This window comes from Epithele typhae (genome assembly GCF_022376455.1).
Source record: "Epithele typhae strain CBS 203.58 chromosome Unknown BXZ73scaffold_1, whole genome shotgun sequence".
Lineage (NCBI taxonomy): Eukaryota > Fungi > Basidiomycota > Agaricomycetes > Polyporales > Epitheliaceae > Epithele > Epithele typhae.
Window position 1 is genome coordinate 1,796,595 of NW_025954192.1, and position 23,067 is coordinate 1,819,661.

Consider the following 23,067-nt stretch of genomic DNA (forward strand, 5'->3'; position numbering starts at 1 on the left):
CTTTTTCTGTACTCTGCGCCGGCAGCGTCGCCTATGTCTTCCTTCGCACGTTGCCCTGATAGGAACTATCCCTCGGTGGGCGCGTGACGTGCAAGGGTCGAGATCTAATTGCATTGCGGTATACTTGGTACAAGTGGGTGTGCTATGATATACAAGAAACATGCGGATGAGGTCAAATTGTGTGGGTGGTGGTGGCGGTGGTGCATGTAAACGGCGTGCTTTCAGAGCGTACACATAACTGGACAGCAAACGACGACTTGCGATGTGCGATGTGAGCGTGGAGCGAGGGGGGGATGAGCGGATAGCGGATGGTCATGGTGATGAGCGTATCAATGCTGTCACTAGGGAGCTGCCGACTAGACCATGTCAGCGAGCTCACCACATCACACGCGTCCTCCTTGAGCGTCGTGCTCGAGCGAGCCCCGAGCGAATCGCGAGGGTTATCTCTGCGGACGATGACGGGATGAGCGACGTCGGAAGTAGGGAAACGGAGACGCGAGGACTGACCTCGTGACGGCCTCGAACGCCTGCAGGGCGAGGCGCGCATCGTCGTAGAGCCGCTCGAGCAGATCCGCGTCGTCCTTCACGTCCGCGCCGGAGTTTGTCTCGCGCGGCGGGCTATCGAAGCGGAGCTGCCCGGGGCCGTGCGGGAGTCCGTTCTGGATCTCGTGCAGGATGCGGTCCTTCCAGTTCTGCCACAGGTCGGTGTCGTTCGGGAGCAGGTCGTTGAGGACGGAGCAGAGCGAGCCGCGATCGACCTTGTGCGCGCGCGCGGCGAGGACGAGGAGGACGAAGACGGTCATGCTCGTCCGGGTCGGGAGCTCGAACTTGCGGAGGCGGGGGCTCTGGAGCACTTCTCTGTGCAGGAGCCGGCGCTGGATGCTCTCCTTGTCGAGCGAGGAGAGGTAGGAGTTGTACATCCAGGACACGGCGAGGGAGGAGAGAAACATGATTTGCCCGAAGATCTCGCCCTGTGGGACGGCGACAAGCTGGACGATGAATTGTACGGTGAGGAGGAGGGAGGAGATGCCGATGGGGTGGTAGTTGGGCTCGCACGCGTACTTGAGCGTGAAGCGGCCGCGGGTGATCGGGTTCACGGCACCTTCGGCGCCGCGGAGGATGATGATCTGCTCGCCGTCCTCAAGAATGCCGTCCGCCGGGGGTGCGCCCTCGGCAGGTAAGGGGTGTGTGAAGGTGAGGACTCCACTGCCGATGATGAAGCATGATACTCCGTTGACGAGCATGCCAAAGACGATCATGGAGAAGCACGTCCAGTCTTTGAAGATGGCGCACGGGATGGCGGTGGCGATGCAGGCGAGAATGGGGATGAGGGCGACGAGGCTCGTGGCAGTGATTGTCGAGCCTTTGGACATGCGGGGGTGACATGTCTCGGGAGGAGTGTGCTCGAGGTCGGCGATGGTAACGTTCACCGGGCTCGTCTTCCGCGCGCCTTTGGGAGGGGACCATTCCTTGCGCGAGATGTCCTTGCACTCACGGGCGAAGAGGTAGGCGAGGTGGCCGGTCGACTTCATGACGGTGCCGGAACGGAGGGCACGGTACTTGGGGCCCTTGGCACCATCGAGCTCGAATAGTTCAGCGGGATCGACATTGACGCCAGGGTAAAGCCCGTCCCAGAACCGCGTCTTGCCTAGGATGCCAAAGCGTTTGGCGATCTCGTAGCTCCCAGGGGTGTTGTACCACCCCAGCCATTTGCGGCCGGGGTAGACATGGACGGTAGCCATGGCGGAGACGGCGACATCGCCACCAAAGAAACCGGCGACGCCTGATATGTCTAGGTTGAGGTTGGTGTCTGCCAAAGGAATGGCAGGAGTCATTGCCGGAGGCGATGGCGGGATGGTGAGGAGGCGGTAGGGGGATCAAGCGATCCGGGAGAGTCAGAGCGCGGTGAGGGGAGGAGGCAAGGCTCGAGAGACTGCGAGCGGGGGGCGCTGTGGAGGGCTGGGTATATGCCAAAAGGTGCCTTAACGGGTCAGGGTAATGGCCTCATGGTCGAAGGCTTCTTGACGCGCTGCTGCGTGAACGGCTTTGAAGAGGGCTTGCTGCCGTGTACGAGAGAACAGCCTCATGAAAGCGTCTGTGGAAATGCGTATAGAGAAGTGTGAGCGGATGTCGGGGCAGTGGGAGGTCGTGCTTCGCATACACTGGGCAGGGCAGGAGCTGGATGGGAGAGGCGTGGTAGCAGAAGGCAAGCCGCACTTGGCTCCGTCTGCGCGCGGGCGTCATGAACGCCACGGTCCGCGTCTGCCGCCCATTACTTACTCCCTCTTTCTACGCCTTTGTCCCTCTTTCTGTCATAATGGCCCTTCTTCAACCGAGAGATCCGTCTATACGTTCTCATGGTAATCGGAATACATCAAAACTGCCATACGCCTGGAGGAACCTGGATGCCTATCGCTATCATCGTCCAGATCCACTTCTCAAAGCTCCGACGGCTCGGAAACAAAGGGCCTGGACCGCACACCACCATTTTCAGTGTCGTTGTACTCGTTTGAACTTCTGATAGGACCCACCTCGTGGTGGGCATGGGCACTGGGCACAAGTCCTTCTGCCTGGAGTCTCGACGGAGCGCGCCGTGGCGGGTATCAATTGCGCATGGCGACAGTCCGTGGCCAAACAATTACTTACACGGCCAATCGACCGTTTTATCCTAGGACAAATTGACTGGATTTGATCCTCTCGGGATCGCGCAGGGACCGCTTCCATATCCGAGTGATAGCCCCACGGTATCGGCACTGCGATACACCCGGAGCCACGCTGGCAGAATATCCCTGGGATATTCCAGTTCAGATATAGTCAAGCTGCTCCTACGTGCCCGGTGGGTTATGTCGGTGACACCAACCTGGTGCCCCCTTTGGGACTCCAACATTGAGCGGTGACCTTCAGGCTTCACACAGGTCGGGAGTTGGATCATGGCCATTGCTTCACTAGACATTCCGCGCTAAACTAATATAATTGTATTCATTAAGGGATATGAGGAACAGCGGGCCTGTGAGCGGTTGACCACGACGTGGGCGGCAGACAAGAGCCAAGACACTCGGATGGCGGCGGGCAACACAGTTATTTTGAACTGAGCTACAAGTGGGGGTGTGGCGAAGGTCAACTGACACAGAAAGCAGGTGAACAAGGGACTCTACACACTCACCAGGAGATGCCTGAGGAGGCTGCAGCCAGCAGACGTGGCGGTGGGAGCCAAGCATAAGTTCGAAGCGCTGACCGACACGCGCGCGCGAGTCACAGCGCACCAGTGTTGGCGCTTCGGACTTGTACCTGACTCTCGACCACTACCTGCCAGCACACTTCCCATTCACCTCTTCCCTACAGTAAGATTGCCCTCGCGACTTCTCTTACAAAGGTATGTTCATCCATCCGCTTTTTCTTGGTCGCGGACTCAGTATTTCCCTCAGTCGTGCATTCGCTCCTGGGGTGTCCCGACGTCCGTTTCAACCGCCAGACCCCCTACCAGGATCGGACTCCCCCTCTGGATCTTCGTCTTGTGTACCCTCTTTTCCGCATCAAGGTCGAAATATCTTTGTCTCGTGAGTCATGTGTTTCTTCTCTGTGTTGTGCGGGCCCGTTCTGCCATGCTTTTCTGCGACCAATCCGATGGATCCGTCGATGATCGGTTTGCTGCGTCCTTCCTATGGTAGCTATATTACGACTGCGCCCTGTAGTTGTATGTCATACATGTCCATCCCGTCAGTAATTGTGACAACAATTTTTGCTGTCCGCCAGAGCCCAAATCCGCCGCTACTGCAGCGCACGAAGCGGGTCGAATACGAAGCGGGTCACATGGGCATACACTGCAAGGGCTATCAACTGATATCCGAACGAGATAACACTGTATATATGGGCGCCGATGTCAGGTGGAGAAATTCCAGTCAAATATCACTGGGACATTGCAGTGGATGTCGTAAGATGTTTCCGCTGTAGGTTATCCTGAGTTATACCGGACGACTGGGCGTGTACCAGCTGCCAGCAGCGGACGGCAACGTTTATTCTCTAGTTCGTGTGCTATCATTCGTCTTGGACGCTGGCCAGTGCCAGAGCACGAGACCGATCGAGTCTGATTTGCAGCCCAAACCATCGCGTGAAAAGGGTCACAACATTGCAAGATGTAGAAGGCCATCGCTACAGAGATTTCTGACTAGTTTCGTAATACAAGGGGGCACGTGTCTTCGCAAGCCGGAGTGTACGATACAACATCTCTAGGGATAAATAGGTGACAACCGGGATGCAAACGGAGATTTGAGATTACATGTCAAGGGTATCGTAAGGCCGAAACAAGAGCAGCCGCATTGAGGAGTTTCTTCGATTCGATGGTTAATTGCTGCTGAAAAGGGTGAGCACTTTCTACCAAGACGGGAACGGGCGGTCGCTCACCAGAAGTCCCAATGTTCACAGCTTGTACGAGCCGCTGAAGGCGTCCACCGCGCACTGCGCGTCGGCGAGCAGCGTGTGGAACAGCCTCCGCTCGTTCATGTCGAACGTCGCGGGCACGGGCACGGGCACGTCCGCGCCGACAAAGGCCGGCTTCCCGCTCCGGAGGCGCTGCGCGACGGTCTCGCGCCAGAGCTTCCAGACGGGCGTGTTGTTGGGCAGGAGGCGGGCGAGCTGCTCCTCGACGTCCGCGGGGCGGAGGAGGCGCATGAGCACGACCGCGGCGGCGGTGCGCGTGCCGACGCTGTAGCGGGCCATCGCCGGCGCGGAGAGCACGTCCTCGAGCACGAGGCGGCGCCAGGCGGCGGGCGCCTGGCGGGCGACGTGCGCGTGGTAGAGCCAGGCGGCGGCGGTGGCGAGCAGGAAGGCGAGCTGGCCGAGGAGGGTGCCGAGCGGGAGGAGGAGGAGTTGCGCGACGCATTGGGTGCCCAGGAGAAGCGCGGCGAACGCGAGGGAGCGGTGGGTGCACTCGGAGCGGAAGCGGAGGGTCATCTGCCCGCGGGTGACGGCGGCGACGGCGGTCTCGGAGCCGCGGAGGACGATGAACTCGTTCCCGGTCTCGAGGTAGCCGTCGCCGACGGTCGCGCCGGGGGTAGAGAGCGGGCGGGTGAAGGTGAGGTCTCCGGCGTGGAGGGCGCGCGAGGCGCCGGCGCTGCAGAGCATGCCGAACGCGATGGCAGCGAGGGTGGTGTAGTCGCTGGTTAGGCCGCAGAAGGTCGCTGCAGCAGCGCTCGCGAGTATGGGGAGGAAGACTGGAGCGGATATTCTGGCGGTGGGGTGCAGCTCGGAGTGGGGGGCGTCGGGTAGTTCGACGATGGTCACGGCGAGTGGCGTGGTGCGGCGACCGGAAACTGTCTGGGCGGAGAGAGATCTGGTGTGTTCGAGCAGCTCCTGGGCGATGGGGCCTGTCGAGTCGAGGATGGTGCCAGAGACGCTGGCAATGAACTTGGGGCCCGGAGTAGTGCTGGGGCTGGCAAGAGAACAGGGGTCCACACTGACACCGGGATGGAGGCCATCCCAGACGCGGGCCTTGTGGAGGACGGCGAGAGCGCGGGCGGCGAAGTAGGATCCGGGGGAGTTGACAAGAGTCGGGATCCGCTGACGTCCAGCGATGTGAGTGAGGTAGAGAGCAGTCGCAGTCTGATCACCGCCGACGAAGCCGAGGAGTGCAGACGAAGCGAACGGTGCGGACGTGAGGGAAGAAGACATTGTCTGAAGTCGTGAACATGTCAGGAAATCCAATATGCAGCAGAATGAGCGACTTACCGCGATGGGGGTGCGGGAGTATCAAAGATGTTGGGTATCTGAGGGTTTGGTGCAGGACATGACGGATGTCGGGCACTTAATAGAGGACGGTGGATGAGGCGGTGTCAAGGTGCAAGGACACATGGTTGACTCGAGGGATGCGTCTATGTGTGGCAGAACCCGCGCATGTCCGTCCTCTGCCCCGGCTCCGAGCAAGAAAGTTCCGCACAGAAGAGAGATGTGCACAGACCGCGCGGTTCAAGGTCTGAACCCTAATAGAACAGCCCCGGCGAAGTACTGCCTTGGCGCTTTCCTCGACAGAGATTCGAGCTTCTCCCACGGAGCCCACCATATTGTCCACGAGAAGGAGAATCACTCGCGGATGCACTGCCTGGAGTGCCGTACGCTCATTAGACCGTTCTCGAAGTTGCACTGCATTGCGCGCCGGACTGGCGTCGCGCAAGAGGGACATGCGCCCATCAACGTCTCCAGCAGTGTTCCTCGCAAACCCATTAGACCACACGGAAGCCCAACAGCCAGGAAGAAGAATGAAATCCCATCCCATACGTGGACAATGGACAGCATCGCGCTCACGATGCCGCACACTGCCTCGACGCATCCAGATGCCTGTTGTTCTACTAGTTGGGGTATCTGCGGATACCATTGGATCCCAGGTCGGGTCCACCATGCAGTACTCAGAAGGGTCGCACCACATGGGTCGCTTGCCATGAACCTACAGGCATCCCAAAAGAACTTTGCTGGAAGTAAGGCTGAGCTGGTGGAGGAGGAGGAGGAGGTTGGTGACTTCAGCCCCTCCAGCAGTGCCGCAACACCAGATGCGATGTAAACGGCATACACTGAACGTCGCACTGCTCGGTGCTCAGCGCTCAGGGGCGTGTTGTGCTGCTTCAAACCTTGGAACCTTAAAGACCCGGGTCTCGATGACGCAGAAATTGTTGTTTCCGAGACTGATATTGTGCGAGGACGGGATCCTAGCCTAGCAGTCCACAGTAACAATGATCACATAACACTCACCTAGAGGCCGCGGTACCTCCATAGTCACTGCCGTATCGTACATTTACAACGCCTGCCGAACTAATGGCGGAGTTTCTCTGCAAGCTCGTAACCGGACGCGAGATGCTCAAGCCGCGCATCAACGACGAATTTCTGCAATAGCGAGCCTGAGAGACTGAAGATAAAAATTTGAAAGGAAATGATCTCACGTCCTTGTCATATGCTTGGATGGTGGGTGGTGGGTGTGAGCGATGCCACAAGCAACCGTTGATGAACAACGAGCATACCTCTCAGCACTTCTCCCAGCTTGGAGAGCTCAACGACGCGCACAACAATATACTCGCCGGGTTCCAGCTTCTGAGGTGCCATCTCCAGCTTGTCAGGGAAAGATACTTCGATTGTCACCAACTTCATGTTGGCATTCGTCATGCCTGTATGCTTTCGTAGATAAACCCGCCGCACACGATACTTGGGTACTTACCAGGGTCGCACACCATCACCGGAGTCGAGCCGATGACTGCCGATGCCTTGAGCCCAGTCTCTTCCTCGAGCTCACGGATCGCGGCTTGCTCTGGGCTCTCGGATTTATCAATTAGACCTGGCAGGGGCATGTTAGGAGGCCGAAGTTCGGCCGACGGAAAGTAAACGGCATGCCTGCAGGGAGCTCTGAACGGAGTAAGCACGAGTACGGACAATCACGAGCCTCAAAACTAACCGACCACAAAGCGTTCCACGGGCGGGCGGAACTGCTCAATGATGACCGTGGAGGGCGCAAATGCACCTGATTGCGAACGGAGGAGTGCAAGAATGGCAACGGCTGTCGATGTGCATGTCGGTATGGTGTGGCTGGGGGCCCTACACGAAACACACCGTCTATGCCCCCTGCAGACCGCGTCGGTCGTTCGGCGTACTCCCAGAGCCTCTAGAAGGACTGCGGTCAGGGGAAGAGAACACCGGAGGGGAACGGCGGACATGCCTCTGTGCCGTCCGGATCCTGCCAGGTGCACTTTTTGAGTTTGACCCACCTGAAAACGTCGAGAGGCGGGAGGCGGCGCCCCGTGAGCGGCAATACCGGCAAACATCAGCGGATGCTTACTTTGCGTCTGCGGTGGGGAGGTCGTGGACGGCGATGACCTTGGGGTCCGGCATGGTGCACGAAAAGGTGGAAGTGTAGAGCGAGCGGAAGGTGTAGGGGAGATAGTAGAGGAGGCGAGGAGAGCAGAGTCGGGCGGCGAGGAGCATCTGGGTGTACAGCCTGGCAGCGCGGGGAGGAGCCTGGCGTGTGCTGTGCAGCGGGAGGCCGGAGGCGACGCGGGAAGACGGGCCGCGAATCGCGATCACCTTGGGGAGCGATCACGTGTGCGGAGATATACCTGCGCGATCGGTCCAGAGGTCCGTCCTCCTCAGTTCTCTCCTGCCCTCCATCTCCCCTATCCACCCTCCATCGCACCCTCCTGCACAATGGTCAAGGCAGTCGTTCTCGGTGCCGCGGGCCAGTCTCTACATCCGCTCGTTCTTCCGCCCATAAACTCATCGGCCGTGATCAGGCGGAATTGGCCAGCCCTTGTCTCTCCTTCTCAAGAACAACCCCTTGGTCACCCAGGCAGGTCGCATATAGCCATTTTGAAGTCTCGCATCCTTACCGCAGTACAGCTTTCGCTCTTCGATATTGTCAACACCCCCGGAGTCGCCGCCGACCTCTCCCACATCAACACCCCCGCCAAGGTCCAAGGCTTCCTCCCTCCCGATGATGGTCTCAAGAAGGCTCTTGCCGGCGCTGAGGTGGTCGTGATCCCCGCTGGCGTGCCCAGGAAGCCTGGAGTATGTTTTTCAATACGTCTGCACTACCTTATGCTCACATTCGCGCCTAGATGACCAGGTATGGCCTCGTCTCCTGATCGTACCATCCGCATATTGATTCTTCGTGCGCTCAGAGATGACCTGTTCAAGGTCAGTCAAGGCGCACCGTGAAACACACTTGTTTTACCTGCTGACTGCTTGTAGATCAACGCAGGCATCGTTCGTGACCTCGCTACCGGTATTGCTACCACGGCCCCCAAGGCATTCGTCCTTGTCATCTCTAACCCTGTCAACTCAACGGTCCCTATCGTTGCCGAGGTGTTCAAGAAGCACGGTGTCTTCGACCCCAAGCGGTGCGTAGCACATCGCAAACACGCACTCACCCAATGCATCGTCCCTGATTCGTCCGCCCCCCAGGATCTTTGGTGTCACCACTCTAGATGTCGTCCGCGCTTCCACGTTTGTCGCTGAGATTCTTGGCGACCTCTCCCTCGCACCCAAGATCGTTGTCCCGGTCGTCGGCGGCCACAGCGGTGTTACGGCAAGTCTACACCCGCCCGCGAATGGAATCGTTTTGGTTGATAACCATCCTTCCAACAGATCGTCCCACTCCTCTCGCAGTCGTCCCACCCTCTTCCTTCCGGAATCGCCCAGGGAGACATCGAGACGCTGACGAACCGCATCCAGTTCGGTGGCGACGAGGTTGTCAAGGCCAAGGATGGCGCGGGTTCCGCGACGCTCTCCATGGCGCAGGCCGGTGCTGACTTCGCGGAGAAGCTTATCCGCGCCGTCAAGGGCGAGAAGGGCATCGTCGCCCCCACCTTCGTCCACTTGACTGCCGACGTGGCTGGCGGTGAAGTCATCAAGAAGGAGATCGGCCGCGACCTTCAGTTCTTCTCTGCACCTGTCGAGCTCGGGGTCAGTGATCATCGTTCATCCTTACCGTATCGTTCGCGCTCACGAGTGTTCTCTTTAGCCTGAGGGCGTGGTCGCCATCAAGCCTCTTGGCAAGCTCTCAGAGTATGAGACAAGTCTCATTCAGACCGCACTCGGCGACCTCACGACCAACATTGACAAGGTCCGTTTGCACGAACCTGATGCCTCAGTCTTGTGCTTACCGTGACCCACAGGGGGTCTCCTTCATCGACGCGCCGAAGCTTTGATTCTGGCGCATGCGAGTGATGGCTATGATGACGCAGAAGTTGTGATAAAATGTATGTTGTACACGTAGAGGATGGAACGGATGCCGACGATGCTCGCAAGTGTGTCGAGGACCAGCGAGAGAGGGAGATGGGCCGCTCAATATCCCCTGTCGTCCGAAGTCCGGTGTGAGGCCATTTGCCTCCGCTGCGCGTCTTCGAGCTTGGGGCAGTTGGAGATACCATGGCCAAGACCGCCGCAAACGGGACAACCCTTGAGCGAGCCGCCCTGAGCAGCACGAGGATCCTCGATGCTCTGCAAGAATGGTGGCACTCTGTGGCGATAAGTCAGTGGCCAATACCCTGACAGAAGGCTGATCACTTACTTTTGGCCAGCCTCCATGAGGAGGTACTTGAGGTCAAGAAGCGTCTGCTCGGGGGTATTCATGTTCACGAACGTGGTCGCGATACCGGTCTTGCCGCTACGGCCCGTACGACCGATCTGATGCACGTAGTCTTCGATCTCTTTGGGCATAGAGAAGATGATGACATGCTGGATGTCGTTGAAGTCCAGACCCTTGGACGCAACGCCAGATGCAACCATAACATCCTTAGCGCCTGACTTGAAGGACTTGATCGCGTATTGACGCTCTTCCTGAGCTGTGGAGGGCGGCACGTAAGCTTGACAGTCCACTACAGGATGGTGGCAACATACTTTTAGACCCGTGGATGGCAACAGCTTCGACGCCTTTGAGCAGGAGATATTCCTGGATGTCTAGAGAACCTTGAGACCATGTTTCACCGGCCCATGGAGCAGACTCACCATCAACCTCGTTCTTGTTTTCGCTGAAAATGATGACAGGGGGCGGTGTCTTCTGCAGACATTCCAACAGGTACACCATCTTGGCCTCCTGCTTGACGTACTCGACCACCTGCAAGACGTCCAGGTTGGCGGCTCCCGCGCGACCCACATTCACGAGCACAGGTTTGACGAGCGACTGTTGCGCAAAGTCTTGAATTTTCCGCGGCATCGTCGCGGAAAACAAGAGCGTTTGTCTTTGCCGCTGCAGGACGTTGGTTTCAGAAGATGCATGGAGAGCTCAGAGCAGGACGGACGCACCTTGAAGAAGCTCATGATATTCCGCACGTCGTCTTCGAAACCCAAGTCGATCATACGGTCCGCTTCGTCCATGCAAAGGTACTTGCAGTTGTCGAAGGTGAAGCGCTTTTTCTCCAGCATGTCGATGAGTCGTCCAGGCGTGGCAACTACGATGTGGAGGCCCTTGGCGAGGACGTGGCTCTGGTCGCCCATGGAGATACCACCGATGCACAGAAGGCTGTTGAGCTGGGGGTACTTACCGTCTTTCGCCAGTGCGGCAGTCCACGTCAGAACGTTCTCGTACGTTTGTGTGGCCAATTCGCGGGAAGGACAGAGGATGATGCCGACCGGCCCCTCCCCGCGGATGAATGGCAGTCGGACCTCTTCCTCCAAAGCAACCATAATAAGCGGCAAACAGAATGCTAGAGTCTTTCCTGAACCGGTGAACGCAATGCCAATCATGTCACGTCCAGCAAACCTGGTCGGTTGTCAGATGGCGCTCAATGAGGGTTCGATGCACCTACGCAGTGGGAATGCCTTGTAGCTGGATGGGGGTGGGTTTAAGGATCCGCTTTGACTTGAGGAACTTGACGAGCGGGTCTGGGATTTTCATGTCCGTGAAATTGTCGATGGGTGGTGGAACTTCTTCGCCTTCGACAATGATGTGGTGCTTTTCCCATATACTGTGGTTCTCCTCTGGTGTCCGTTCCCGCACGAATCGGGGAGGTCGCCATCTAAGGGCCAAAGATTAACGTATGACTGTGGTCCGATGAGGCCGCGGTACGCACGACGTCTTCATAGGCTCGGTATATAGAACACCCTTGGCCAACTCCAGGTCCGAAGCGAGCTTCCTCCGGGCTGCAATGGCTGCGAGAATCTCGGCATCTGCCTCCTCTGCCTTCTCCGCTGTTGTCTTCTTCGCGTCTAACGTACACTGAGTCCAAGGATGCGGGTGGAGAGACATGGGTGCGGACCTTCAGCAGCTTTGCGGTCATGGACCTCTTGTGCCTCCATCAGCAGGGTGCGCTCCTTGCGGGTCTTCTCGCGGCGCCGCTCCTCCTCGCGCTCCTCGTCGTCTCGCTCATCCAGCTCTTCTTGGAGCCGCTTCGCCTGGTCCTTTTCGGTGTTTGCGCCCCAAGAGGTCAGCTTCGCGAGTTTTGCTTGACGCCTCTGAGCGACGGGAACATACGGTTCGTAGGAGTCATCTTCATCGTCGAGTTTGTAGACGGGGGAGGGAGAGCGCTTGACGCGGGCGCGCTTGTATGCTGGTTCGGACATGGTGAAAGGTGAGGGAGTGGGAGGACTTAAGGCGCTGTGGCCGCTGGAGCACGAACTTGTCGGCGAGGACTCGAGGAGACGCCGGCGGGTACCGGGACGGTCATACGGGCCGGAGTCTGCCGGGGCGAGGTCACTGCACACCCTGAGTGGGAGTGCTGGAGAAAGCTCGCAGCTGCAACCATGAGCCCGACCAGCCGATCGGCGGTCCCATCGTCTCCTCTCTCATCCCACCATGGCCGAGCCTTTCGACCCGACTAGCCATCCACACCGCAGGGGTTCGTGTCGTCCCGCTCCGATCTCAGCCTCCCTGCATTTACTTACCATGTCCCCCAGTCAACCCGCTCACCGGAGAGCATGTCATCGTCGCGCCCCATCGCAGCAAGCGTCCATGGCTAGGCCAGACAGAGCCCATCCCGACGGCCATGCTGCTCGAGTATGATCCCGCCTGCTACCTCTGTCCCGGCAACACTCGCGCCGGAGGTCTCCTCAACGACAAGTACGAGAACACCATGGTCTTTGAGAATGATTTTGCTGCCGTCCTTCCGCCCCCAGGACCAACCGCCCCTCCGGCCCCTCATCCCCTCCTCACCACCGAACCTGTCTCGGGAGGCTGCGATGTCATCTGTTTCCACCCCCGCCATGACTTGACGCTCCCCAGGCTCCCGTTGCCCGATATTGAACGTATCATCGACACCTGGTGCACTGTGTACAAGAAGCGTGGCTCACAGGAAGGAATCGAACATGTGCAGATTTTCGAGGTATGTTTGCCCCCATCGCATCCGTACTCGTCTCACCGCCGCACAGAACAAAGGAGCCATGATGGGCTGCTCCAACCCGCATCCGCACGGCCAAGCATGGTCCACGTCCAAGGTGCCTCACATCCCAGCCACAGAGCTGGAAAGCCTCAGGAAATACGCTTCCTCCACTCCCCCGTCCGATGCGCCCCGGGGTCCCCTCGGTCGTTCTTGCCTTCTGTGCGACTACGTGCATTTTGAGGTCACTTTGGCCGGGAATGAAGGGCGCGTTGTTGTCCAAAACGACCACTTTGTCGCCGTTGTCCCTTGGTGGGCGATTTGGCCGTTCGAAATTCTTCGTATGTGGAAGAAGTCCTTGTCGGCTTGGAGTCCTCGCTCATGTTTTTACAGTGTTGCCTTACAAGCGCCACATTCCTTCAATCTTGCACCTTACTCCGGAAGAGAAGACGTCGTTCGCGCGAATCTTGTCGCAAGTTACCATTCGCTATGACAACCTCTTCTCGTGCTCTTTCGCGTACTCCATGGGGATTCACCAGCGTCCAATCCCAGCGACGTCCGACACAATCCCTGAGGACGAGGACGAGGAGAACATAGCTCATCTTCACCTGCATTTCTCTCCGCCCCTCTTGCGTAGCGCGACAGTCCGCAAATTCTTGGCCGGGTGAGCCCTGTGTATTTTGACTCAGCTTCCTCTCTAACGCATTACCCCTTTGACAGATTTGAGCTCATGTCTGAGCCTCAGCGCGATCTCACACCCGAAGACGCTGCTCAGAGGTTGAGGAGTCTTTCCGACGTCCACTACCTTGCGCAGTGAGCGCATATATCAGGGTGGAAGTCGTTGATACATCCCAGGTAGACAGTAGTATACAAGCGCCACATGTAAACCAGATCTCGGAAATAGAACAGTTAGTGATGAGCTTTTTTGGCGCGGTTGATATGTGCACGAAGCTTCTGTTGCTTTTCCCGCAGTGACGCTTTCTTCTTGCCTCGCACCGCACCACTCGCGAGGATCATCATGAGTGGCTTGTTGCGCGCCTTTTCCCGATTCGTCGATGAGCTAGGAGCTGCCTTGTTCTTCTTGCCCTTCATTGAGGCGAACTTCTCGCGGCCCTCTCGGCCCTTCTCGATCGACGCCATGCGTTCGGCGTAATCCGCCTTCGCCTTCTTGCGTGGGCCGAGGATATCGTTTTCGGAGATAAACGTCGCAGCGAGGTTGCCGTCCGAGGATGCGAGCAACGACTTCTTCTGCGACTCCAGGGTGGCCAGTTTGCGCTTTGCCGCATTACCGCCACCCCTCTCGACGGCGTCGGTCGCCGCTTTGATGCGGAGGTCGTTGAGCAGGGCGAAGTCGGCGGGCGTAAGAATCTGCAAGTGATTAGCAGTCGAGCGCTCAAGCGTCAACAATGAGCTTACTTTGGTAGTGGCCATGGTGGATATGCGCTTTACCGCCTCCTCCATAGCCCCCTCGGGCTTGTCATCGTCTGCTTCATCACCTTCTGCTGCCTCGGCGGCTTTCCTCTTTCCCTTGCCTTTGTCCTTCTTTTTCTTGCCTCCGCCCTCGTCCTCGCTGTCGCTGATCTCGAGGTCCGAGTCGCTGTCTGAGTCGACACTTAACCAACCGTCAGAAGACTCCTCCTCTGAGTCGGTTTCGACGTCCCAGCCCTCCCAAGCAGCCGCGTCATCTTCTTCACCTTCCGGCGCAGCTCCGTCCTCATCCCGAAGTTTTTCAAGATGATCTTCCAGGAGCTAGAGCGGCGATCGTTCAGCAGTGACCGCAAAACCCCTACTGAAGTGTCGTACCGTTAGGCCCTCGATGTCGACCGCGGCCTCCGCACTATGGCCGAACGGAAGCGGCTGGGAGCCGGACGCCATGCCCATCGCCGCCTCCTTCCCGCGCTCCCTGCGCTTGAGCATCCCCGGGTTGACCTCGCGGAAGAGCTGGAGGATGCCGCGCGCCGCGGCGGTGACGGCCTTGTCGCGGCTCTTGCGGTAGTCGACGAGGTCGCCGAGGAGCTCCTCCTCCATCGCCCACGGCTGCCGACGGCAGACCTCGCGGATGGAGTTGATGCCGGCGGCGATGACCTCGCTGCCGACGCCGGGGTGGACGAACTCCTGGGCGATCTTGCGCACGACGGGCGTGAGGGCGTCGGGCGGGGTGAACTCGTGCACGGACTGGGCGAGGGCGACGAGGATGGCAGGGATGCGGAGCTGGTGGTAGGTGAGGTACTTCATGATGTAGGTGTAGAAGCCGAGCACGCAGAGCCTGTGGCCGCCCATGACGCGGGAGAGGAGCTGCATGATGAGGATCTTGTGATCGAGAGAGTACCTCTTGTCGTACTTGTTGAGCATGTCATAAAGCTTCTCGCCGAAGGTCTGAGGGTCGTTGAGAAGCTGGATGGCAGGGAAGTTGGTGTTCTCGGCTTCGGCCCTCTTCTTCCTTTTCTAGTGGGGTGTCAGGGTAGGCTTAAGCCGTGGGGACGGACGTGCATACCATCTTGACAGACTTGACGGTCTTCTGCATCATCTTTGCGCCACTGCGGGTCTTCTTGTTGATGTTTTGACGATGCTGGAGTGCCTTCACATTCGGAAGCTTGAAGAAACAGCATCTCAGCCACATGGGCAACCCCAACTAACATGGCTGCTCACCTCGTCCTCTTCGTCATCGCTGTCTTCCTTCTCTTCGTCACTTCCGAGGAAGAAGTGCAACGAAGCGCTCTGGACTTTCGCCACTGGATGGAAGCATCCCAGCGCGATAATGGATACGGTCTTGGCATCGTTCCTGTATCCAGAGATATATAACTTGTGTAAAATTTCATAGACGCGACGTACCAAATGCCCTTCCTCCACAGCTCCTTGGTCAAAACAACTGCCCACATGGCTTCCTCGCCATTGCTCGAAGCCGTGGAAGATCCCACAGCGGCCCTGAGCTTGCCCTTGTCTCCGACGACCTCGCCGTCCATCCCACGTTCAATCATGCCGAAAAGCATGGCTTGTACGGCACGGTTCAATTTGTGGTTTTTGCTCCGGAGGTTTGCAGTGCGGATGTCTGACAGGATAGTCCTTCGGATGAAGGCCCGCAGGGTGGACGAAGTCGTGCGGGGCAGGAGGGGGAACAGAGTTTGCAGTAGCCTGAAGAAGAAGCTCTAGCCATGAAGACAAGACGAACGCCATTACGAACGTTATGGAGGTAATGACATCCTTATTGCGCAGCATGACCAGGGTCTGGACGAGAGACTTGCGGGTATCTGGAGAAAGCGAGCCGTAGCTTTCTAGCAACAGGGCTGAGATCTGGGTGGGGAGCTCGGAGGTCTCCTTCGGGTAACACTGGGCGACCTGCGCACGGAATCAGAATGTAATGGTCGGTGAGGGTGGGGCTGACCACCCGCCTGCGCCATGAAGGAGACGAGTTCTCTGAAGTGCTGAGCATTTTCGTCCGGGTTTATCTGGAATATCTGACGGATGCTGTTGTAGTGGTTCCACTGCTGCAAGAACTCCTCCTTGTATGCGGGTGGGTCACGCTTGATCAGGTTTTGGAGTTGAGGAAGGTTCGAGGTTAAGAGAACGCCCCGACCCATGGCGGTTGACAGTGACCGGTCGGCGAGAATGTAAGGCTGAGTTGTCCCGGCAGTGGACGGAACTGCTCAAGCAGGTCGGAGGACGCGACACTCGCTCGCCACGCGCGCTTCCGAAAATCGAGTGGGACAGATCGGCCGGGCCGGAGCAGGACCAGCGGACCGAAGGTTAGCCCAGTACAGGGAGGCAAGGAAGAGACCAGCCGCCGCACTCGAGCTTGGAGAGGAGCAAGAAACGATTTCGATAGCATTAATGACATCATCCCGAACATACAGCAAAGCATTATCATACACAGCACAAGGGTATCATTTACTACGAGTTTGCAGGAACACTCTCCGCCGGCGCCGGCGTTGCTGCCGCAGGAGCAGCGGGGGATGGGTCTTTCTTTTCGCTCTTGTCTGCTCCAGGCGAGGGCACCCCGCCCCCACGCCCCGACCACGCCCCCCGCCTCCGCCGCGGCCACCTCCCCGCACTGCGCCTCGGATGCCGATGGACGCTTGCGGCTTCTTCTCCGCATCTTCGCCCTCTTCAGGCTTCTTGCCCTTGTTCCACTCACTGCGCGAAGGCTTCCCAGAGTCCCATTCGCGACTTTGGACCTGAGTAAGATAGCATGTTATGTATGCGTGTTATGTTTGAAGAGGATGTGACCACGCACCTTATCCATCTTACGGCGAGCATTTTGCTCGCGGGCCTTGTCCACACTCTCTTGCACCCTCTTCTGTTTCGCCATCTTGGCGCGTTCCACTTCCTGCTTCTTCTTGTACTCGTCTTCATCTGCTTGTACATCCTGACTCGCCCCCATCAGCGAGATACGCGCAAGTGAGGTTTAGCACACATACCGCACGCCGCTGTTTGATCTTCTCGTTCTGCTCGCGAATGCGCGTCATGCGCTCTGCCAGCTCCTCTTCGCTGGGCTTTTCCTGCACAAGCTCATCAACGCGACGCGTATGGCGACAGAGCGTGTCGAGTGCGCACTCGCTGGCCGCCCGTCTTGACGCGATCGGGGTTCACATATGGCTTTTTCTTTCCTTGGGTTCCTTGGAGCCATTCTCCCCGTCGCCCCTGCTGTCCGAAGCATCCTCTGGAGACTTCGGTGAGTCGTCCGAAGGGGCGTTATGCGCAGGTTCCGCGGCCTTGGATGCATCAGGAGCGCCCTTGGGCGCGGGAGCCTCGATGTCCAGGCCGAGCGAGTTGGAAGCAGACTGGTCTGGAGACGGATTGTCAGCCATGGCACGGCGTGAGAGGAGGGAGGAGAGAGAGGAGGGCGACGAGAGTAGCCGAGGCGCGGACCGGCCATCGCAGGCGCGGGCGGCGAGTGCCGAGTGACTTCATCGCGCGGGCGATATAAGCTCCCCAACCCATCCCCTCCCGAGTCCCCACCGCGTCCTGCCATCGATCTCCCCTGCACCCACGCACCATGTCGCTCTCCAACAAGCTCTCCATCACCGACCTCGACCTCAAGGGCAAGCGCGTCCTGATCCGCGTCGACTTCAATGTCCCCATGGCCGATGGCAAGGTCACTAACCCCGCCGTGCGTCCTCCCCTTCGCGCAAAGCCCGCTCTCGACCGACGCCTGTGTTTTTAGCGTATCGTCGCTGCGCTCCCTACGATCAAGTATGCTATCGACAACGGTCTGTCTCATCTCTTCTGGCGCGTGCTCAAGCCCTGATCCCACCGCCAGGCGCGTCCAAGGTCATCCTGATGTCCCATCTCGGCCGCCCCGACGGCAAGCCCAACGCGAAGTACTCCCTTGAGCCCGTCTCCCACGAGCTCGAGAAGCACCTCGGCAAGTCTGTGCTCTTTGTCAACGAATGTGTCGGTCCCGATGTCGAGAAGGCCGTCGCCGAGGCTCCTGAGGGGTCGGTGATCCTGCTCGAGAACCTTCGCTTCCACATTGAGGAGGAGGGTTCGAGCAAGGACAAGGAAGGCAAGAAGACCAAGGCCGACCCCGCCAAGGTCACCGAGTTCCGCGAGGGCCTCACCAAGCTCGGCGATGTCTACGTCAACGACGCATTCGGCACTGCCCACCGCGCCCACTCCAGCATGGTCGGTGTGCTGCTCGAGCAGCGCGCGGCCGGCTTCCTCATGAAGAAGGAGCTCGACTATTTCGCCAAGGCTTTGGAGCACCCCGAGAGGCCGTTCCTGGCCATCCTTGGTGGCGCAAAGGTTTCTGACAAGATCCAGCTTATTGAGAACATGCTGGACAAGGTACGACGAATGGGCTCACCGTCGGTTATTAGATGCTCACACGTTTCCAGGTCAACTCTCTGATCATCTGCGGCGGAATGGCGTTCACCTTCAAGAAGACTCTCGAGAACGTCAAGGTAATGTCGGCCCGTGGAATGTGGCGCGTCTTCTGGCAATCTCAATCGTGTGATCGCAGATTGGCCAGTCCCTGTTCGATGCGCCGGGTTCCGAGAAGGTGGCTGCGCTGGTTGAGCAGGCCAAGGCCCGCAACATCAAGGTCGTTTTCCCCGTGGACTACATCACTGCGGACAAGTTTGACAAGAATGCAACGGTGGGTTGGCGACAGCACGTTTGAAGGCGAACATGGCTGATTGGAGGACAGACGGGTAGCGCCACGGACGCGGAAGGCATCCCTGACGGCTGGATGGGTCTCGACGCCGGCCCGAAGAGCCGAGAGCTCTTCCGCGAAACGGTATTGGAGGCGAAGACCATTCTCTGGAACGGGTGAGTGAATTCTCGAGCGTTATTCTCTTTGGAACTTCGGGCATTGACTCGCTGGGGAAGCCCGCCCGGTGTGTTTGAGTTCCCCGCTTTCGCCGCGTCTTCGGAGGCTCTGCTGGATGCTACCATCAAGGCGGCACAAAATGGCGCGACGGTGATTGTCGGCGGTGGAGACACCGCGACTGTTGTGGCCAACTACGGCGCCGAGGACAAGCTCAGCCACGTCAGCACTGGCGGAGGTGCGAGCCTGGAGCTTCTGGAAGGCAAGGTGAGTACACGAGTGGAGTGTAAAGAGGGCGACGAACTGACGAGAGGTGCAGGTGCTTCCGGGTGTCGCCCAGCTGAGCGAGAAGAAGTGAGTGAAGTGTTGTGATGCGCATGAAGGCAAACCAGAAGTCAACTGTATCTGTAGTAGGACATGGACCGTCCGGCTGTAAGTGCTTTTAATACTAGAGAACCCAAAATAGAGTAGCGACCTGTCCCGCGCGAATGAGTGCCTGGGAGTCCGAGACCGAGAATATTCCTGGAGGGAGAGCGAAGAGGGCAAGGCCCGCTCGAGGCAGGGTGCCTGTTCAGGCGATCGGCGCCTGGAGCGCCCCCGGGCGGCACGGGCGAGCTGCGCTGTCGTGTCTCTCCACACGCCTTCTCGCCTGTGGCCACGCGCACAGAGCTTCCTGTTTCTTCTGTCCTTGTTACGCGAACCTCCCAGGCGCATCGCCCGCACATGGCCCGTACCCGTCGAAAGCCTGCCAAACCCCAAAAGACGCCCGAGCAGGCGGGCGCCACCGATGACGACGCGCAGGTCCACGAAATCGGCGAGGAGGTCGAGGAGGCAGAAGAGGCCCAGGAGGAACGCTGCCCCGCCTGCCCCGAGGCCGTGGCCGGCGCACAGGTCGAGGACGCCAACAAGGAGAAGTGGGTACGCTGCGACGCGTGCAAGACGTGGTTCCACTGGCGGTGCGCGGGCGACGGCGACCTGGACGCGGTGGACATGTGGTGCGTGACTGTCCCTCTCTTGCCGGTGGTTTCCGTCTCCGCTCTCGCACCAATCTCCCTCTTTGCGTCCTCTCTTTTTTTCTTTTCGTCTCCGCGCCCCCCGTGACGACGCGGTAGGTTCTGCAAGCCGTGTCGCGCCGCGGCCCCAGCCGCGTCATTACGATGAAGCCTCCCGCGCGCAAGTCGACGCGCAAGAAGCAGCAGCGGGACTACGCCGGCCTCAACGCAGGCCAGGAGGCGGACCCCAGCCGCTGGTTACGGATGATGGAAGGCAAGCCGATCAAGAAGGACCCGTTCAAGCGCATGCCCGGCGCCGACGTCGGGCTCGAGTGGCTGCAGAACGACGAGGAGGCGATGAAGGATCCCATCGTGGTCGAGACGGAGGAGGGGCTCGGGATGAAGATGCCCCGACGGGCTTCTCCGTCGACGACGTCGCGGAGGCGTTGGGCGAGGAGTATCCGCTTGAGGTGATCGGTGCGTACTTTCCGTCGCGCGCGGGTGGATCTGCGCGCGTTTGTAGCGTATGTCGTAGCGTTGACGTCGTCGTCGGGAAATCGCAGATGTGGCAACACAGTCGAACGTGCACTGGACGCTGGGCAAGTGGCAGGAGTATTGGAACACGGAGGCCGACAAGCGGGACAAAATCCGGAACGTGATCTCGCTCGAGGTTTCGGGCACGGACCTGGCGGACCGCATCTTGCCTCCCCGCATCGTCCGCGAGCTCGACTGGGTCGAGAAGTTCTGGCCGAGCACGAAAAAGGGCCGCGGGCACACCTATCCCAAAGTCCAGCTCTACTGTCTCATGGGCGTCGCAGGGGCGTGGACTGTGAGTAGCCCGTAGCTCCGGTCTATCTGCAGTATACCTAATGGCCGTTGCTTTTAGGACTGGCATATTGACTTCGCTGGGTCGTCGGTGTACTACCACATACTTCATGGGAAGAAGGTACGAGTAATTGAACCAGCGTAGCTATGTCAGTCATTTGCTCACTTCGCGATCCAGGTCTTCTACTTCATCCGCCCTACACCTGCAAACTTGGCAGCTTATGAACGATGGTCAGGAAGCGAGGCTCAGAACCATTCCTGGCTTGGCGACATGTGCGACGAGGTCTTCAAAGTCGAACTGACCACAGGCAACACCATGATCATCCCAACTGGCTGGATTCATGCCGTAGTGAGTCCGAGCTGCATACAGGGACGCCAACACGTTGACAGGCATTTCAGTACACACCAATAGACACCCTGGTCTTCGGAGGCAACTTCTTGCATTCGTACAACGTTCCAATGCGTAAGACGCAATGTCTGATCCCTGATCATCGCGCTCACACTTTACCTGATAGAACTCCGTGTACGCGAGATTGAGATCGCGACCCATGTGCCCAAGAAGTTCAGGTTCCCGCAATTCTCCCGGTACGGTCTGTTTCCTCGCTCCACTAGTGGCTGCTATTGACAGCGACGTCGAAGGCTATGCTGGTACGCAGCTGAAAAGTACATCCGCGACCTGAAGGCGAAAGAGGAGTTCCCGCCGCCAGTGCTGGAAGGAATCGAGGCCATCGCGGAGTTCCTCGTCCAAGAGACTCGGACGATGGAGCGGGGCACGGACGCGGCGAAACGACAGGCGAAGGAGGAAGTGCCAGGAGACCGGATCAAAGATCCACACGCTGTGGCTCGCGAGCTGCGGTGGAGGGCGCGACACGCGGCTGGATACGCTAGCGATGACGATAGCCGAGGTCACCGGAGGACGAAGACGGCGGTGAACGGGGACACGTCTGCCAACGGCGCGTCGCACAAGCGAAAGCGGACGGGCGTGGACGCGAGCGAGGATGGATCGGAGTTGTTCCGGAACTTCAAGCGGCCAGGATGGGAGAAGGTGGAGGAGCAGAAGCCGGAGAAGGAGAGCGCGCTCGCCCGGGCACCGCGACCGAAGCCGGGGACATCGCAGTGGACAGATGCGTGGGCGAGCTGGGAGGCGGTGGCGGATGGTCCGGATGGCGAGGATGCGCAGGTGGAGCGACAGCGGGAGGTGATCGTCAAGGTGCGGCGGACGGCGAGAGGGCTGGAAAGGCAACGGGTGGAAAGGGTGCTGGAGGAGTGGACGTGGACGAGCGCGAGCGCGAGCGGAACGTCGACCCCGCGCACGGTGCTGAAGACGGAGGGAGAGGACGTGGAGCTGGGGGACGCTGCCCCCGAACCACCTGCGGTGGCGGAGACAGGCAGCACGAACGGGACGGCAGAGGCGGACGGCGGAGGGACGAGTGCGATGGCGGTGGACGGCGGGTGCTGAGAGGACTTTCGGACGATGGAATATCATTATTGCCTCTGTGGCATTAATCACTATGTACTAGCAGCCGCTAATGGACGCCGTCTGTGTACTAGCAGTCGCTGATGGACGTCTGCGTTCGCTAATGAACGACAGTCGGCGTCCCCGGTGGCGGAGCACGGGCTTCCCGGCGAGCGCCGTCCTGCTGTCGTCCTCGTCCTCGCCCTGCATTCAGCCTGCATCCGGCCCTCTCCCCCGTCCCCCGCCCCTCCCCGCTCTTCCTCCTTTGCCCGCACCCGCCCCACGCGTCCCCGGTCTCGCGATCCCATGGCCGACGCCGAGGTCGACGGGCTCCAGCCTGCCCCTGGACTGCTCGCATCCCGTCGCCAGGGCCTTGCCCCCGACAGCGGGGACCACGCCCCCTTCGCGCGAACACATTCCCACCCGACTACGACGCTCCGCCTTATGAAGATCTTGACGGCGTCCATAATGATCACTGTGAGCTAGCTCCTCGTCCCACTTCCCACTGTCCTAACCGCATTCCCAATCGCCCTCGTCCCGTCCCACCTCTTATCAGCAAATGCCCCTCTCATGCGTCACCAGAACCATTCCGTACCCGCGATCAACACCCAGGTAGACAACTACGGCGAGACCGACCATGTCCCTCCTCTCCCCTCACACTACAATCCCAATGCGCTCGCCGACCAGTTCGGCAACATGTACCTCGAGCAACACGGCAACCAGCCCCATGGCCCTCCGCTTGGA

The 23,067-nt window shown here is 59.1% G+C and overlaps 9 protein-coding genes across 9 annotated transcripts; 4 read left to right on the top strand and 5 right to left on the bottom strand.

Moving 5' to 3' along the window:
- Positions 1 to 440: 440 nt before the first annotated feature.
- BXZ73DRAFT_37284 (uncharacterized protein) lies at positions 441 to 1,835 on the bottom strand (the record flags this gene model as incomplete). The annotated part of the gene is made up of 1 exon (XM_048017970.1): positions 441 to 1,835. The coding sequence occupies one exon, from the start codon at positions 1,833 to 1,835 to the stop codon at positions 441 to 443; it is 1,395 nt and encodes a 464-aa protein (XP_047884118.1).
- Positions 1,836 to 4,416: 2,581 nt separating this feature from the next.
- On the bottom strand, positions 4,417 to 5,667 carry BXZ73DRAFT_86525 (uncharacterized protein; the record flags this gene model as incomplete). The annotated part of the gene is made up of 1 exon (XM_048024232.1): positions 4,417 to 5,667. The coding sequence occupies one exon, from the start codon at positions 5,665 to 5,667 to the stop codon at positions 4,417 to 4,419; it is 1,251 nt and encodes a 416-aa protein (XP_047884119.1).
- A 1,131-nt stretch (positions 5,668 to 6,798) lies between these two features.
- On the bottom strand, positions 6,799 to 7,866 carry BXZ73DRAFT_86526 (NUDIX hydrolase domain-like protein; the record flags this gene model as incomplete). The annotated part of the gene is made up of 7 exons (XM_048024233.1): positions 6,799 to 6,884; positions 7,005 to 7,148; positions 7,199 to 7,315; positions 7,433 to 7,534; positions 7,588 to 7,639; positions 7,694 to 7,742; positions 7,814 to 7,866. 7 exons carry the CDS (start codon positions 7,864 to 7,866, stop codon positions 6,799 to 6,801), a joined length of 603 nt encoding a protein of 200 aa, XP_047884120.1.
- A 312-nt stretch (positions 7,867 to 8,178) lies between these two features.
- Positions 8,179 to 9,680, top strand: BXZ73DRAFT_86527 (malate dehydrogenase; the record flags this gene model as incomplete). Its single annotated transcript, XM_048024234.1, has 9 exons — positions 8,179 to 8,200; positions 8,265 to 8,320; positions 8,371 to 8,542; positions 8,654 to 8,667; positions 8,722 to 8,870; positions 8,935 to 9,058; positions 9,118 to 9,435; positions 9,494 to 9,595; positions 9,648 to 9,680. The coding sequence occupies 9 exons, from the start codon at positions 8,179 to 8,181 to the stop codon at positions 9,678 to 9,680; spliced, it is 990 nt and encodes a 329-aa protein (XP_047884121.1).
- Positions 9,681 to 9,816: 136 nt separating this feature from the next.
- On the bottom strand, positions 9,817 to 12,033 carry BXZ73DRAFT_86528 (P-loop containing nucleoside triphosphate hydrolase protein; the record flags this gene model as incomplete). The annotated part of the gene is made up of 8 exons (XM_048024235.1): positions 9,817 to 9,991; positions 10,043 to 10,316; positions 10,372 to 10,431; positions 10,480 to 10,720; positions 10,777 to 11,233; positions 11,280 to 11,489; positions 11,544 to 11,679; positions 11,730 to 12,033. 8 exons carry the CDS (start codon positions 12,031 to 12,033, stop codon positions 9,817 to 9,819), a joined length of 1,857 nt encoding a protein of 618 aa, XP_047884122.1.
- Positions 12,034 to 12,265: 232 nt separating this feature from the next.
- Positions 12,266 to 13,602, top strand: BXZ73DRAFT_37146 (galactose-1-phosphate uridylyltransferase; the record flags this gene model as incomplete). The annotated part of the gene is made up of 5 exons (XM_048017948.1): positions 12,266 to 12,308; positions 12,367 to 12,791; positions 12,838 to 13,126; positions 13,179 to 13,449; positions 13,506 to 13,602. 5 exons carry the CDS (start codon positions 12,266 to 12,268, stop codon positions 13,600 to 13,602), a joined length of 1,125 nt encoding a protein of 374 aa, XP_047884123.1.
- A 92-nt stretch (positions 13,603 to 13,694) lies between these two features.
- BXZ73DRAFT_86530 (SDA1-domain-containing protein) lies at positions 13,695 to 16,363 on the bottom strand (the record flags this gene model as incomplete). Its single annotated transcript, XM_048024236.1, has 9 exons — positions 13,695 to 14,153; positions 14,202 to 14,386; positions 14,408 to 14,534; positions 14,562 to 15,230; positions 15,280 to 15,378; positions 15,435 to 15,567; positions 15,618 to 15,917; positions 15,967 to 16,121; positions 16,175 to 16,363. 9 exons carry the CDS (start codon positions 16,361 to 16,363, stop codon positions 13,695 to 13,697), a joined length of 2,316 nt encoding a protein of 771 aa, XP_047884124.1.
- A 1,415-nt stretch (positions 16,364 to 17,778) lies between these two features.
- Positions 17,779 to 19,408, top strand: BXZ73DRAFT_95901 (phosphoglycerate kinase; the record flags this gene model as incomplete). The annotated part of the gene is made up of 8 exons (XM_048026934.1): positions 17,779 to 17,892; positions 17,947 to 17,992; positions 18,043 to 18,569; positions 18,620 to 18,685; positions 18,745 to 18,879; positions 18,931 to 19,052; positions 19,113 to 19,317; positions 19,370 to 19,408. The coding sequence occupies 8 exons, from the start codon at positions 17,779 to 17,781 to the stop codon at positions 19,406 to 19,408; spliced, it is 1,254 nt and encodes a 417-aa protein (XP_047884125.1).
- A 365-nt stretch (positions 19,409 to 19,773) lies between these two features.
- BXZ73DRAFT_86532 (Clavaminate synthase-like protein) lies at positions 19,774 to 22,326 on the top strand (the record flags this gene model as incomplete). Its single annotated transcript, XM_048024237.1, has 9 exons — positions 19,774 to 20,045; positions 20,163 to 20,174; positions 20,195 to 20,487; positions 20,606 to 20,871; positions 20,929 to 20,988; positions 21,046 to 21,216; positions 21,267 to 21,330; positions 21,383 to 21,452; positions 21,507 to 22,326. 9 exons carry the CDS (start codon positions 19,774 to 19,776, stop codon positions 22,324 to 22,326), a joined length of 2,028 nt encoding a protein of 675 aa, XP_047884126.1.
- Between the last annotated feature and the right edge of the window lie 741 nt (positions 22,327 to 23,067).